Below are 15757 nucleotides of genomic sequence, written 5' to 3' on the forward strand. Positions count from 1 at the left end.
CTTCAAATGAATGCGCTTTGAGTCTCTTTGAATAATCTACCATTTAGTGTATGTATAGACAATATAATTATGTAAAACATCCATCCCAATTCCCTGAGGTGATAGATTCATATCTAACATAATTATCTCCCTAATTCTCTGGCTTGTACCTTCCCTATTTGAACAATTACATGTTTTGACTAAATTGTAACATGAATCCAATCAATTATTATACTTAGACAAAGAACCAAGTGAGTGAAATAAATCCATGTATTTATTAACCACACACAGAATACCACAGTGCAACACGATATTGACTGTGCAGTGCAATGTACCACATTCCCTGAACAACTCACTACCAGCACCTTGGAAACATGATATTACTTAGGCATTAAGCAGGAACAGTGCTTTTGACATAAACAAAAAACAAAAATAAATTACGATGGGTAAGGTTTCGTTTTGGCTTGTTATCCATTTCCACAGACAATGTGGGTATGACAATATGAAAGGTACGTAAATTGAAGAACATTTCAACAACTTAAAGGGCTCGAGACTGAGGTCACTTCAGTGTCATCAATCTCGGCCAGTTGTGTCGAGCTCGGACTGAAAACGCTCTCGGTTATTAACTACATAGTTACGCTTAAATGAGGTATTGGCGTATTATACAGAGACTCATACAGGAACCACAGCAGTGCATTTTCACATGTTCGATTTCTCTCAGACGGGACTGGCATATTACAAGAGGCTTCAGGCTTCATTCCTCACCATAAATGAGTCTCCCTGATCTCTGCGATGACATGACTGGCCTTCTGCAGAGCCTGTGGACAAGACAATGAGACGCAGTTAAACAGAAAGTTCAGGGCAGACATTCTAGCGTCTGAAGCAATTACGTTTTAACTAGCTTAAGTCATTGCCTTCGTTATCTACTTCCTGGTCCAACACTCACTGACCTCTAGCATGTCCGCAGCCTCCTTGCGTCTCTGGGCCATGTCCTCGGACTCAGTGAGCAGGTCGTTGAGGAGGCCAGACTTGTAGAGTTGGCCCACCAGCTCGCTCTGCAGGCTGTCTTTCACATGGTTCACCAGGAAGTGCATTACTGCCTTGGGCACGCTGCGGGACACAGGGGAGGGAAAAGGGATATCGAATCTCTTCACTCGGCCGAGAAACAGAGGCAGCACAGGTCAGTGATGACCGGAAATATCCTGCTGCGTGAACAGTTTCTTTCCCCAGGCTGTGGCCCTCTGCAAGCAGCCATCTGTCCCACAGAGACTAATCAGACTCTGCTCACCTCAAGACACCTCCAGGCTGAAATACACAGCTGCACTATGTTGCACTCAAAACTCATCTCCCTATATCTAGATATATTATACATTTGTACATCCACTATGAATCCATATATATTGAATAGGACTATATATTGGCTCATATCTTAATTTCATATGTTCACTACCTATTGCATTTCATTTTATGTAGATTGTGTTCTGTCCCAAAATTTTGTCTACAGCTGGCAGCAGTGTTAGACTGAGCAAAATTCTGAGAATGTAAAATGCAGCAAATGTACTGAGCGAATAAAAGTCATTCTCAGCTGGATTGAGAAAGAGGGGGCAAAAAAAGGTCTAGTCTCCCATGCAGCATAAAGACAGACCACCATCACAGCATTCAGTAAAGACATTCACCTATCTTGGATATTCTTCCGGACGATGAGAAAATAGGACTTAATGAGTCTCTCGATGACCTCGCAGTCCCGTTGCTCTCGAGACGACAACTTCCTGGCGACAGGAACAGGCTGTGGTCGGAGCAACAATGTCAGCCAATAACTCAATAGCAGCATCTCAACTGAAAATCGATTGATTCCGGATTTCGCTCACCACGTCCAGCAGATTAACAGCATGACCCTTATGAGGGCTGGCGGGGCCCGAGCCGGGGGCCCCCTCATCCCCTTTCTTCAGCATGCCTCTCCAGTTCCCTGTCCCATCTTGATCACCTTGAGGCACTGCTCCTGGTGCCTGATCGGCAAACACACACACAAACACAAACCATCAGTCAGATTAGGTCCTTTGTTATTGACTGCTTTTGTTTCTTTACATCCAGATTTTGCCAGGAGTTTCACAGGACCACAATGCAATCCATTTTGCTCAGAGCAAATGCTCGGACGCACGGACTGGGAGAAGGCGCACATAGCAGCTGTTTTACAGAAGGGACATGGTTAAGAGATGACACTTAACAGAGAGCACGCAGCGTGAATAGGGGCTGGGGAAAAGAGCGTGGCACAGCAGGAAACAGCATGCCCACACCCATGCCCACACCCATGCCCACACCCATGCCCACACCCATGCCCACACCCATCTGTTATAAACAACAAACAAATTCCACCTTGACGCCCTCTGTGTCCACAGAACCAAGGGGCTCAGTAGGTATGGAAGGCTGGCCGACTGGACCCTTGACTACGGACTGGGGGGCATGGGAGAGGAAGGCATTGATGATGTCAGGAGAGGTTACCCAGAAGTCAACGGGACAATGAATGGTTATTATATTGCGAGCCAGTGGGGGGAGAGATCTTGGGAGCCATTATTTTAGAGGGTTATAGAGGGGAGTGATGTTGTGAAGGGTCGTTACCTTATCCCTGGGGACAGTGGCGGGCAGCTCTCTCATTCTGTTCCGCCTCGACTCCTGAAGGAGACAAACAGTCACATGAGGCGGGCCGCCTGGGGCCAGGTCTGCTCGTCGTCGTGGCAACAACTGTCTCGACAACCCACGTTTCAACTCATACGTGTCGGGAGAAATCCCGGAAGGAGGCAAAGCCTGTCGTGTTTCCACTGAGCTCTGAAAAGGTTAACCGCCTACCTCTATGTTGTTGTTCATGACCCCACAGGCATCAGCAAAATCCGGGTGCTTGGTGTTGATGTAGGCCAGCTCTATGGCCACCAAATTATGAACCTGGAACAGGAGAGGGGATCAGTCCGTCGGGTAAGAAACAGATTGATATGAACACGGGGTGTTTCATTTTTGAACCAACCTTACCATCTCGTTGGTGATAGGCAGCCTTTTCCTGAGGAGGGAGGTGACGACTTCTACTATGGCATCATGGAGCTTGGGAAATCTCAACAGCTCCTATGGAAAAACATACAGGTATGAGGTGTGCGCGTGCGTGTGCGCGTGCGTGTGCGCGTGCGCGTGCGCGTGCGTGTGCCTGTGCGTGTGTGTGCGTGCGTGTCTCTGTCTACCTGGGTGCTGTAGTTGCTGCAGTGCTGGATGATCCTCTGCATCTCCTCGTGGACCAGCTCCACACAGCGCAGGCTGGGCTCCTCCAGTCTCTTCACCTGCCTCTTCACCAGCAGCTCAAACGACACCTCAGGTACAAACAGAGATGGGCGAGGGCCCTAGAAAAGAAAACGTTTAAAAGCGAAAAAGAAGAGTAGAGAACGTTTACTTTGTGAGTGATGATTTTGTCGTTTGATGAATGATGCAAATGTATTAATTTGCTCTTTCATTGTTTTGGCAAGGTAGGGTGATGTCTTCAGTGCCAATAACGCCGGTCTGAAGTGAAATCAAGAGATCGATGAGAGTACACTTGTACCCTGTGTTCTTCAGAAGTAGCAGCAATGGAAAGACAGTTCAGATGTCTGCCAACCCTTCAGTCAGTAATGTAAGTAATAGAAGACTCAGTTCTACTACTTACAGTGGCGTTCCTGATGGCAGTCAGTATGTCTATGGTGTTGAGTCCTCCTAAGGGATCCACGGACTCCAAAGTTCGTCCAAAAGTCTCGTGAAATATGTAACAGATTCTGGCACCACCACATCTGCAACACAGAGGATGGACAAAGTTTAGCAAACACGATGTGCTTTTATGGATCAAAGGCATGGTTTAAAATATCTCACGGCTACTGATGTTAGGCTATTACTTATTCATAATACACAAGGCATTGGCAGTAAAAGGCACACTTGGGTATTTGCTTGGCACACCAAGCAATTTGATTTGAATACAAGTGAAAATGCATTCATCACGAAATTGCACTGGTCTCCCTTAATGGCTACTGCTTCAGAGAATTATTTTGGTCTACAGTGAAATTAGCATTTATTCACCCATTGGACTTTTCCAATTCAGTTGCGACAGTACAACTGCCACAGAAAACACGTTTCAAATCAACTACAAATAAAACATGAATATACCTTCATTAAATAGTTATTCACCCACCCCAATTGAAACACCATTGGCAGCAATTCCATCTGTGAGTCAGTCTTTAAAAGCTTTAGACAACTTGGATTGTGCCATATTTATCCCACTATTCTTCCAAAGTTGTCCAGGCTCTCCCAAGGTGTCGGGCATCATGGCTAGACAGGTCTTGCCATGGCTTTTATAGTCTGGGCAATCTGTGCAGGCACTTTCACATCAGATCAATGTCTATAAATTTAATGAACACATAAAGTTGTAAAAAAAATTATAATAATAACAAGGAATCAGATGGTTAAGATATGATGATGTCAGAATCATTTGAATGTTGACTAATTTACTAAACTGTGCATATAAAAAGCATGACTGGCACACAGTTCAGTAGAAAGTGGAGGATGAATTGAACAGTGCACTCTAGGTGGAAAAAGCAAAACAGTTGCAGTTCCCTGTAACTATTTCATGAATTGCATCTCTGGGCTTCTATCAGCATTTTGCCCACAGATCGGCACCACCTTGTGGAATGGTGAGGGTATTGCAACTCACAGCTCTGCTGTCTCAATGTACTTGGCTGTGCCCTCGATGGTGTGGCAGTACTCTGCAGCAAACTTAGTAATAAGCTGCAGCAGGGTGGCACTCTGGTCCTCCACGGGTTGGCCGTAGCTGCTCAGCAGGGACTGGTACTGGGCCGCCAGCACATTGATGCGCGTTTTCAGCTCCGGTAAACATTCTCTGATGTGGTGCATCAGTAATCTTATAAAGGAAGAAGGAATAGGGATCAGACTTTTTTTTCATTAAATCTCTGAATGTTCAGTTCAATGTGAATTCACTTCTAGCAGTTGTAATTCTATTGGCATAATGTGAGACCTTGTCGTTTCTTTGGATGAAGTGGGGTAAAGTGGGTTGGACTTTGATTTATAGGTTGTGTAAGGCTGCCTACCATTTACTGAAGGCTGAACAAAGTTAAGAACATTTAGAAGTTCTTAATCAAAGTATCAAATACTGTAGTTGCCAATACTTCTGCAATACTTCTCCAAACTGCATAACAGAGTGTAACAAAATAATAAACAAATAATACTGTTTGAACCTGTTTAGAGTCCTAGCTAGATATTTGGTCCCGTTTCTGTTGGCAAGGGAGGGGTACTTCTTTTGCAGAAATGCGTGTTCGTCGCGGATGGCGTCTGCCACTGACTTCTTATTGTTGATGTCCAACTGGCTCCTGCGTGAAACGGACAGATGTCAGGTTCACAAATGCATAAGCAAGATTTCCACTGTTCGTTTTCTGTTAGCTGGAGCTTGGGGTATTACTTTAAGTGAGCATAAGGTGACACAGTGAAGAAACAGACCTGTTGACCACTCCTATGAGGCCCAGTTTGACAGGGATGACCCTGCCCATCAGGACGTCCATAGCATCGGTACCAGCGTCCATCAGGTCCAGCTTGGTTACAACAGCGAGTGTTCTCCTGCCTGTACACAACAACAGGTCGAAAACAACAGGTCTTTAATGTTCCTGTATCCTAGGTTCTGTTTGCTTAGCAACGTGAAACTTTCTGTGGCTCTTTTTCTATTCAAAACAGTCTAGATTAATTTGAGATACATCAAAAGAATCAGAAATTAATCTTAAGGTTTTGCTAAAGAGATCTTGGTTGCGCAATTAAGATGTTTGGTGCCGAGGTGAAACAACTGCTAGTCATCTCTTGTTGAATAACATCAAACACTTAATGTTTTAATCTCCATAGTTCCAACTCTTACAAGGAGTAATACAGTTGAACAATCACAGTCGGGACTTTTGCGTAACTAACTTTTTTGCCGGAAGAGTCAACAGCTGAATACCACAGCAACAAAAACATCTGAAAATGTTGCCATAATGTATGTATGAACTGGTTCAGCTGGCATCGTAACCATGCAACACACAATTATATAAATCACTGAGAGAGATAAACAGGCCGCATAGATGTCGAATAAAAATCAGCCTTATATCCTTTTGGGGGATACTTATGTTTTAGCCCTTCGCCTGAGTTCAAATGAGGTGGTCAAAGCAGAAAAGAACTGATACCTAAACTGTCACCGTGAACTAAATTAGACATAAAAATAATCCTGATACTGACCGTCGGGGTCAACCTCGCGGGCCACTTTTAGGGCTTCGGAGGTGGCCATGTCCGTGTTGGCAGCGGTCACCGCCAGGATGATGGAGTTGGGGTTGGAGATGTGCTTCAGGATCAGCTCTCTGATCTGAACCTCAATGTCTTTGGGCTGGTCGCCCACAGGGACCTGGTTGGGATGGGGGTACAGCACAGTCTGAGTCGTTGCACTCCGCGTAACCTTTTAGTTGCCCTGCATGTTTTCGATAGCCCACCGCTAGTCACTTACCTTGGTGATGCCGGGGAGATCGACCAGGGTGAGGTTCACCACGTTAGGGGAGAAGATCTTCAAGTGAATAGGCTCGCCACTAATCCCCTATAGGAAATGCAACAGCAGACAAAAGCATATGTAGCCAGTAGCACTTGGCAGTTTCCCCGGTACATAAAAGGATGGGGGAACTAAGTTTAAGCTGAGCATTTTGTTCCTGGGCAGAAAGGACAGAGTGGTGTGGGGGTCTGGTTGGGTTGACAACTGGGAAATGTTTGGTAAGCCAATGTTCTGTTACTATTGATAATTATGTCAGTTGTTCACAGTTTTTGTAGCGCTGCCAGTGTCTGGGAAGGAGTATAGCTCACCAGTGCATATAATTTTAACTGTATTTAAGTGAAGCTGGTTTTAAAGTGTAAGGTTTAAAAGTGTGTTGTTGTTTTGCAGTGAAATGAGAGAAGCCAGCACTGCTCTCACTATAGGATTAATTTGCCCTTGCACAAATTTGATAACATTTATTGTTTTATTTGTCTAGTCCACCCAAATACCTGTGTGGTAATTCAGGTAAAATATCTTGGATTGTATTGGCGGGTGGACTAGTTTCTTTTTCTATTCATGTTAAATGTTTGTTAGTTTCTTTTTGTATTTTGTCACCACTTATACAGTCTTTCCCCTGACTGGCAACACCTGAGAAGGGGGACATTTGAGAAAAGGGCAGAGGCAAGTCATCCACCCGTGTTTCATTAACTGTGTGTTGTTTTCCAAGAGATGGTTATCACTAATATACTATAGTATATATAGTGATGACACTATATATATTATATGAGTGTCATCACCAGTGTGCCATTCACTAGTTAGTGTGCTATCACAAGTGTGTTATATTTTCACCAGTGTTATCATGAGTGTTATATTTTCACCAGTGTTATCACGAGTGTGTTATATTTCCACAAGTGTTATTACGAGTGTGTTATATTTCCACCAGTTTTATCACGAGGGTGTTATATTTCCACCAGTGTTATCACAAGTGTGTTACTGTTCCGATACATCGACTGCATTACTGCAGAAGCTGCACCGATGTAGTCGATGTATCGGTCTGTCGTGGTGAAGAAAGAGCTGAGCCGCAAGGCGAAGCTCTCGATTTACCAGTCAATCTACGTTCCTACTCTCACCTATGGTCATGAGCTTTGGGTCATGACCGAAAGGACAAGATCCCGGATACAGGCGGCCGAAATGAGCTTTCTCCGCAGGGTGGCCGGGCGATCCCTTAGAGATAGGGTGAGAAGTTCGGTCACCCGGGAGGAGCTCAGAGTAGAGCCGCTGCTCCTCCACATCGAGAGGGGTCAGCTGAGGTGGCTTGGGCATCTTTTTCGGATGCCTCCGGAACGCCTTCCTGGGAAGGTGTTCCGGTCCCGTCCCACCGGGAAGAGACCCCGGGGAAGACCTAGGACACGCTGGAGGGACTATGTCTCCCGGCTGGCCTGGGAACGCCTCGGTGTCCCCCCGGAAGAGCTAGAGGAAGTGTCTGGGGAGAGGGAAGTCTGGGCATCCCTGCTTAGACTGCTGCCCCCGCGACCCGGCCCCGGATAAGCGGGAGAAGATGGATGGATGGATGTTACTGTTCCACCAGTGTTATATTTCCACTAGGGTTATCATGAGTGTTTTATAACTTCCACCAGTGTTATCACGAGTGTGTTATATCTCCACCAGTTTTATCACGAATGTGTTATATTTCCACCAGTGTTATCACGAGTGTGTTATACTTCCACCAGTTTTATATTTCCACCAGTGTTTTCACAAGTGTGTTACTGTTCCACCAGTGTTATCATGTGTGTTTTATATTTCCACCAGTGTTATCATGTGTGTGTTATATTTCCACCAATGTTATCATGTGTGTGTTATATTTCCACCAGTGTTATCATGTGTGTGTTATATTTCCACCAGTGTTATCATGTGTGTGTTATATTTCCACCAGTGTTATCACGAGTGTGTTATACTTCCACCAGTTTTATATTTCCACCAGTGTTTTCACAAGTGTGTTACTGTTCCACCAGTGTTATATTTCCACTAGGGTTATCATGAGTGTTTTATAACTTCCACCAGTGTTATCACGAGTGTGTTATATCTCCACCAGTTTTATCACGAATGTGTTATATTTCCACCAGTGTTATCACGAGTGTGTTATACTTCCACCAGTTTTATATTTCCACCAGTGTTTTCACAAGTGTGTTACTGTTCCACCAGTGTTATCATGTGTGTTTTATATTTCCACCAGTGTTATCATGTGTGTGTTATATTTCCACCAGTGTTATCATGTGTGTTATATTTCCACCAGTGTTATCATGTGTGTGTTATATTTCCACCAGTGTTATCATGTGTGCTCAAATGGCAGAGTTTAGTTGCTCGCCCTGCTAATACCCAGTGTGTTGCTCTTAGGTGCAGCATATATGAATTGTGAGGAATGAGTGTGCTTTCATTGTGAATAAATTTTGGCACTTTGGAAATCTTGTGTATGTCAATCATTTGACAGACCTGTTAACTTGTCCCGATGACCTCCCCTCATGTCACAAAAAGGGGCATTGTACAGTACACATAGCTTTGTTGAAATTGCTCTTGGCGTTTCATTGAAAGGAGATGAGTTTATCAATTCAAGAATATTTTTGTGGAGTCATACCTTGTTGGTACCTGAAATTCTTTCAGTTTCATTTTCGATTTCTTGCCTGATTTCATTGAAGTCTGTGTAGATCTGAAAAAAACAGTTTTGTTAATGCCCTTTTATTTAAATCAGCATAAAACACAGAATAGTAATACATTTAACAAGAAATACCTTGTTTTTAGTGTGTAAAAATTTGCCCCATTCGTCTGCCTGCACACCTGCAGATTGCAATAACACAGTATGGTTATAATTTTTCATCTAAACAAATAAGGTAATGGAATATATAGATACCTTGTGAGCCCATGGCAACCATAGTGAGTCAACAAAGCCAGGAAAAGACAAAGCGCCGCTCCTTGATAAAAGGCACAGGTGTTGCTCATTAGGGGGGGACGCTATATAGCTGCATTGTGGAAGAGGGAACCAAACCAACATTGGTCCTACTTTACTTGTGTTGGTTTTCCTGACACAACATTCACACACACACTCTGAATTTTCCTTGGCTTAATGGTGCTGGTGGTGGTAAACAAAACTAAATTGTACAAACTACACATGTTGACATACAATTCTATACAATAGGTGGTGAACATGAGATGAGTGGTGAGTATACAGGTGCATACCATGGAAAAGTTCATTTTTTCCCCTAATTCAAATCTAATTTCTGTAATGTAAATGTTTTTATCCTAATATTTTGAGACACTGGACTTTTGATTTCCATGAGCTAGCTGTAAGCCGTAATCAAGATTGAAACAAAAAAGGTTTGACATTTTTAATTTTGTGTAATGAATTTAGAATATATGAAGGTGTCACTTTTTTATTTGAATTACAGAAAAAAATTACCTTTTCTACAATATTGTAATTTTTAGAGATGCATCTTTATAATAAGGATTTACAGTTGATGAATCCATTTACCGTTCCAGCATTTGCAATGTTATCTAGAAGCATGAAGATTAGCAGAGTTGAGTGCAGTACAGTATAGCTATTTTGTAAAAGCTTAGAATTTTGGATGCTGTGTATAGCCTACTGTATAACGTTAGAAAGGCTGGCTGCTGAGGCACACAGCCTGAGGAAAGAAACTGTTCAGGTTGTGGTTAGTGACTGGGTTGGGAGGGGTCAGCAATTAAAGGTATCCATCATCTAAAGAACCCCAGAGGTGTTCAGAGTTAGATTTTCACAACTTGCTCAATGCAAAATGGGCTAATGTGAACAATACAATATAAGTCTGAACCATAGACTGAACCAATAACAGTTGAGCGGCAGTTTAAAAAACAATGACACAATAAGGTCTGAAATTACCAAAAGGGCAGAACAGGGACCCTGTCAGGAATAGTTGTCAGACAGTATTGTCCTAGCCCAGGTAGGCCAACTTACCGTTGTCATCTTTCATTTTCCGGCCATCTCCAGGATCCACGTGAACTAGCTGCAGGATTAGTGGCCGCCGGGTCACTACACCGGTTCCACGGGGCAGCATGTCCTTGCCCACCAAGCTCTCTAGCACAGAGCTCTTCCCACTACTCTGGAGACAGGAATTTCAGTACATCACATCGATCATAACTCCTTTAATAGGAAGGACAGAGCTGTTAGCGTGGTGTCGCGATGGGAAGGTGGGGATGACCTGATTATTGTACCACTGATGATGGTAATTACTATGATAATTATCAGATGCCCTTCTAAAAAGGAGACTTTGCCAGGGTTGTATTCTTTCAACTACAATGTTAACTAGTTGCAAAACGATTCGTATAGAACTTCCGAGAAGTACAAACGATCGTTTATCTCTGTTATTTTACGTTTCATTTGTCAGAATCACTGCGGGCACTAAGTACATGCACAGAAGTAGTCTACCGTAAAGATATACTAGACATAACTGCTGTATTGTTGCGCACATGCTGGCGATCCTACTTTACTTTATATTTTTAACTGCCAAACTCTCACAATATTGGCTCGTTTTCATATTTCCTGATTGCTTATTTGAAGAACGTTGTGAAAACCTCAAATAAAAGCTTTATGTACAGTATGTGTGCTGTTTGAAGTTAGCCATGCAGCATAGATGTACTGTACTACCGTACATAGAAAATGTTGACAGCTCTGAGGGATTGCTTTTTTTACCTGGGTTCCAACAACTGCTATCTGCGGCAGCTGTATAATGTCCGCTCCCACAGTGTTAAATACATCTTGAAGCTTGTTTATAACGGGGATAAGAGCCTCCATGTTGAAGGGATTGCCAGCTTTCTTACAGGCAAAATGTACGGAAAAGCTATCCACCAGCTATGGTACAAAGTCATTCAATGACCCATAGACACCATTAAAATAGCCCACTTCCCCCAGTCCGAGGGGGAAACTACGTTGTGTACGGTTGGGATTTGTAGTCATCCAGATGGTAAACGATCTCAAAAGCTGTTTGAATTTTCCAAGTAGGACTACAATTTCCAGAATAAGCCGCTCAGTTGGCGTAAATATTTTTTTGTTATGTATTTTCTAATGGTTATTAACTGAGAATGTGATATAAACCATATTATAAATCTAAGAACGTTAAATATTCTGTATACATAGTAGTTGCAGATGAAGCCGTGGAAATATTGTTGTCAGCATATTTTGATATCCAGATAATTTAATACAAAGTCAGAGCATGAATGGAATCCATCCAATATAAAATCCCTATTTTTTTAATGGAACCATTGTAGGTGTTTTCCGATTTTTATATTCCTTAGCCTTAACGTTTAAATCACTGCTGTTTTAAGTAAAATGCCTCTTGTTTTTAAAGAGGATTTGGCATTTTTTTAAATCTTATAACGTGATTCGTCTTACAGCTTTTTAAATATGCCCTTATATGTTTGTTTACTATCACCTGCATGAAGGTAGACCTGTCATCTGAATTTTGCTGACAAGTAAAAATTGACATCAAAGATAATCAAAGGTGTAAACCCCCTGGTCGGGGTGTCTTTGGGCTGAGATATTAAGGTGCTTATGTTAGTATTGGAACTCCAATATGTACACCTGGTTTGTATGGAATTAATGTCCAGGGGATATTGTTTGAGCAAGTTTCAGTATTCAGGTTTCAACATCTATGAATATAGACATTACTTGGTTCACTTATTGGGGTCAGTCACAGGGTCAGATGTGTACCTGTTTCATAAGTATATCCATGGTTTTCTACAGAACCACTTTTGTGACTCACAAAATAAATAGTTACAGTAAAAATGTGAATAAAGGGGTCAATATATTACATACCGCTGCCTCAGTGTATATATTCAATGATAATGATATGTAGACATGTCAGAAGTCAGAAGACGAAGATGTAAATGACATGGTTGAGGTCTGCAGAGAATAGCTAGATAATAGGTTACAAATCAAGGTGGATAATAAGGCTTTGAGATGTAACATTGAGGACATTATTAAAGTTGCTGGTCTTCTGTTGATAATCTATTTAACTGTGAGTCAATTACCACTCTGCATTTGAGGGCACTAACATTGAGTGCAATAGCTGATGTTGTCTGTACAGCTCCAGCAGCCAAGGCCACTGACACTGTTGGCAGTACTTCATAAATTAACTCAGTAATCTCTGTAATATCAGGAGTCACTGGAAAGATATGTAGCAGATGATCATTCCCTGTGTAGCAGCAAACTATTGGCATGCAGCCTAGTGTCCTATCATATCAGTCCTGTATGCATAATGTTGTTTAATACAATTTATAAACATGTTGTCAGCTCATGTTTTGCATTCAACATTAACCCAAAGAGACAATAATTTTGATATTGACATGAACAAGGATTTAGATGTACTTACAACAGAACAAATGCATCCAGGACAAGGATATTGTCCTGAACATTGATATGTACATTGATTTGTCTTAGGCCATGGTTGTAACACAGCTGGAGAATCTGGGTAAGTGGCCTGAGATATATTGTGGCTGAGGAATACTGGTAGATGTTTGTTGACCTAGTACAAGATACTATATTTTGACCAAGAATAAATAATAAACCTCATGGATTACATGTTACTATTTCCATATGATTTTCATAGTGGCATGTGTGGGAGAAACTTGGGAACAAACAGGTTTTTACTGAGTTTTATTTATTTCTGAACCACTCAAAAACCTCACCCTTTCAACTTTTCAAAATAGATCATTCTTAGGATTAACAAAGTGCAGACAGCAAACATTGGTTACAGACAAAATGACAATCAGGCAGCCAAAAAATAAGGCAACGTGATAACAGCAAACTAAGGTGCCAACTGTATTGCACATGGTAAAAAGATAGAAGAGGCAAACTCTGCAGGAAAAAAACAAGAGGTAACAGTTGATAATTGTGTATAGTCATGTTATATACACGTTAATAGCTAGGTTATCGTCTACTTCATTATGGGGCGGTTTCCCATACACAAATTAAGTCTAATCCAGGAATAAAATTAAATTCCAATGGAGATCTTCCATTGAGTTTGGTTTTTAGTCCAGGACTAGGCTTAATCTTTGACAGGGAAATGACAGGTATTAGACTCAACGTAAGTGCTCTATTCCCAACTGGAAAAGGTTTAACATCTGCCTTGAAATGACTTACTCAGTCAAATGTAAAAGCTTAAAAAAAAAAAAATACTCAAGCAAATGGTGTGCTATATAACACTGACTTTTATCATGATATCGGAAGAGCCTGTTCTGAAAGAAAGAATTACTTTGGTTTTTACATAACCGTTTCATGCTTTAGAATGGAAATAAAAGCATGAACATTATTCATATTTTTTTTACAACTCAATACAAAGATGGAAGCTTACAGAACCTGAGAAACTGGAGTCAGTGGTTGTTGTACCATCATGTAAACTGAAAATCAGGATGGAGGCAACAAGCAACAATAACCATAAGCAAAGAGGACCCCATCCTAATTATATCCAACAATCACCGTGAGTGAAAGGAATTGCTTGAGAAGTTTGTTTTATGGGCTATAGGCATCAACGCATTAGAAGCACCATTTCTTCTTTCCAAGACCAGACAAAATAATGATCAATAAAGTGATAAATTAACAATAATTCTGAAATCGCAACAATAGCTAAACCCGTACCCAGTGAGTAGTGGGGTGTGGGATGTGTTTCTGGTTGTCGATAACTTAGGAACAGTCTGTGTATGTGGTGACCATGTTCCCTCTGCGCTGAGTCACTGTCCTGCAGTGTTTCGCTGAGCCCTGGAACCGCCTGTCTGCCCTGCCCGTGTGTCCGTTGAACGAGAACATATTTTCCATGTCCTCAAAAATGTTGTCAAAGAGTCCTCCACCAAAGGAGCCTTGAAAGTGTCTCTTGTGCCTGTTCTGGGCCTCCTGATGGGCCTGGAAATGACTGTCAAAGGCCCTCTTGTGATGGGAGTGCTGATTGTGACCATACAGGTCAAACTCTCTGAACAGGTCATCGAAGTTAAAGTTCTGGTGGAAGTGCTGTCCACTCCTTCCTCCCCCTGTTCCCGGCTCACCTGCCGAGGGTCCATGTCCAAACTGGTCATACTCATGTCTTCTTTTACCGTCTGACAACGTCTCATACGCTGGCAAAAGAACACACAAGTCACTTACAGAGACAATAAACAAACTGCTGTAACGTCATGAAGTAATACAGCACCTGACAATACAAAAAATGGCAAGAAAAGCATCCGTTGCAATTCATTGCAACCTTAGTGACGATGAGGACTCAACATTTTATCACAACATACTATGAGGTAACAGCCAAGTAAGTAACACTGCCCAATTACCTAACAAAGTTGACAGGACTCACCCTCTGCTATCTCCCTGAACGTTGCCTCGGCGTCAGGACTCTTATTCCGGTCAGGATGGTACTTCATGGCTAGCTTATGGAAAGCCTTCTTGATCTGGCGTTCAGAGGCATCTTTTGGTACACCTAGAATGTCATAGTAGTCCCTCTGTGCTAGTATGAACTCTGTTATCACAAGAATACATACTGCTAACATTAATGCTGAATTTGCTGTGGCCATAATGCCAGTTGGCGCCCGTCTCCCTGCACAGGAAAGTGAAGAGAAGTTTATAATTAATTGAAAGTTTGTTACAGACAAGCAAATTATGAAGTCAAGTTGACATGTTATGTGGCATTCCAGAAATTAGTAGGGCTTTAATTTGATTTGATCAACCTTAAGTGACATGATCTACAAACGCATTCTAGTGAATAGGTCAAATAAACCTCCGGCTATTGACGTCGATTTTAAAACAATAGCAACGGCATTTTTAAGCAATCCAGTGAAAGTGGGTGGGGAAAGAAGGTTGAATAACTGCATTAAGTGAGTGTTAGGAAAACAAACACATAGATAGCGCCAATGAAAACGTATTGAAAAATACTTATGTTAACTCTAATTTAAGCATAAATAGACTGACAGAAAAAGATAGCACTTACCTTGAAAAGCACTAACAACCGCCTCTAGGCTTTTCTATCACGATACTGGAACAGCTGATCAAGGATCTCTAAGTAACAAACCACTTCGACAAACCGTAGCGGGTTACATTCCTCAGTTGTAGCACCACGACTCGCAATCCTATTGGTTCATTCCGTCACCTACTGACTAAAATGACTGCAATTGGTTGAAACTCAGGGCACGTGAAGTTGTTTTACGCCACTTCCGGTACACTCC

At 42.1% G+C, this 15757-nt stretch overlaps 2 protein-coding genes across 7 annotated transcripts; both read right to left on the reverse strand.

Moving 5' to 3' along the window:
- Positions 1-235: 235 nt before the first annotated feature.
- LOC105029074 (dynamin-1-like protein) lies at positions 236-11461 on the reverse strand. Of its 6 annotated transcripts, none has more exons than XM_010902214.4 (19): positions 11253-11461; positions 10518-10662; positions 9321-9367; positions 9168-9239; positions 6518-6604; positions 6256-6418; positions 5494-5614; positions 5235-5366; positions 4694-4900; positions 3659-3779; positions 3204-3359; positions 3001-3090; positions 2824-2916; positions 2596-2649; positions 2353-2430; positions 1848-1985; positions 1656-1765; positions 930-1089; positions 236-797 (listed from the first exon to the last, which is right to left on the reverse strand). In XM_010902214.4, the coding sequence occupies exons 1-19, from the start codon at positions 11352-11354 to the stop codon at positions 741-743; spliced, it is 2133 nt and encodes a 710-aa protein (XP_010900516.2). In that variant the 5' UTR covers positions 11355-11461; the 3' UTR covers positions 236-740. The 6 variants fall into 6 exon arrangements, with proteins under 6 accessions (XP_010900516.2, XP_019898490.2, XP_019898492.2 ...); XM_020042931.2 differs by having other exon boundaries at positions 930-1234; XM_020042933.2 differs by having other exon boundaries at positions 930-1234; positions 10518-10703; positions 11253-11324.
- Positions 11462-13201: 1740 nt separating this feature from the next.
- LOC105029075 (dnaJ homolog subfamily B member 9) lies at positions 13202-15644 on the reverse strand. Its single transcript, XM_010902217.3, has 3 exons — positions 15523-15644; positions 14893-15132; positions 13202-14665 (listed from the first exon to the last, which is right to left on the reverse strand). Exons 2-3 carry the CDS (start codon positions 15107-15109, stop codon positions 14241-14243), a joined length of 642 nt encoding a protein of 213 aa, XP_010900519.1. The 5' UTR covers positions 15110-15132; positions 15523-15644; the 3' UTR covers positions 13202-14240.
- Between the last annotated feature and the right edge of the window lie 113 nt (positions 15645-15757).

The sequence above is a fragment of the Esox lucius genome, chromosome 23 (genome assembly GCF_011004845.1).
Source record: "Esox lucius isolate fEsoLuc1 chromosome 23, fEsoLuc1.pri, whole genome shotgun sequence".
Taxonomy (NCBI): Eukaryota; Metazoa; Chordata; class Actinopteri; order Esociformes; family Esocidae; genus Esox; species Esox lucius.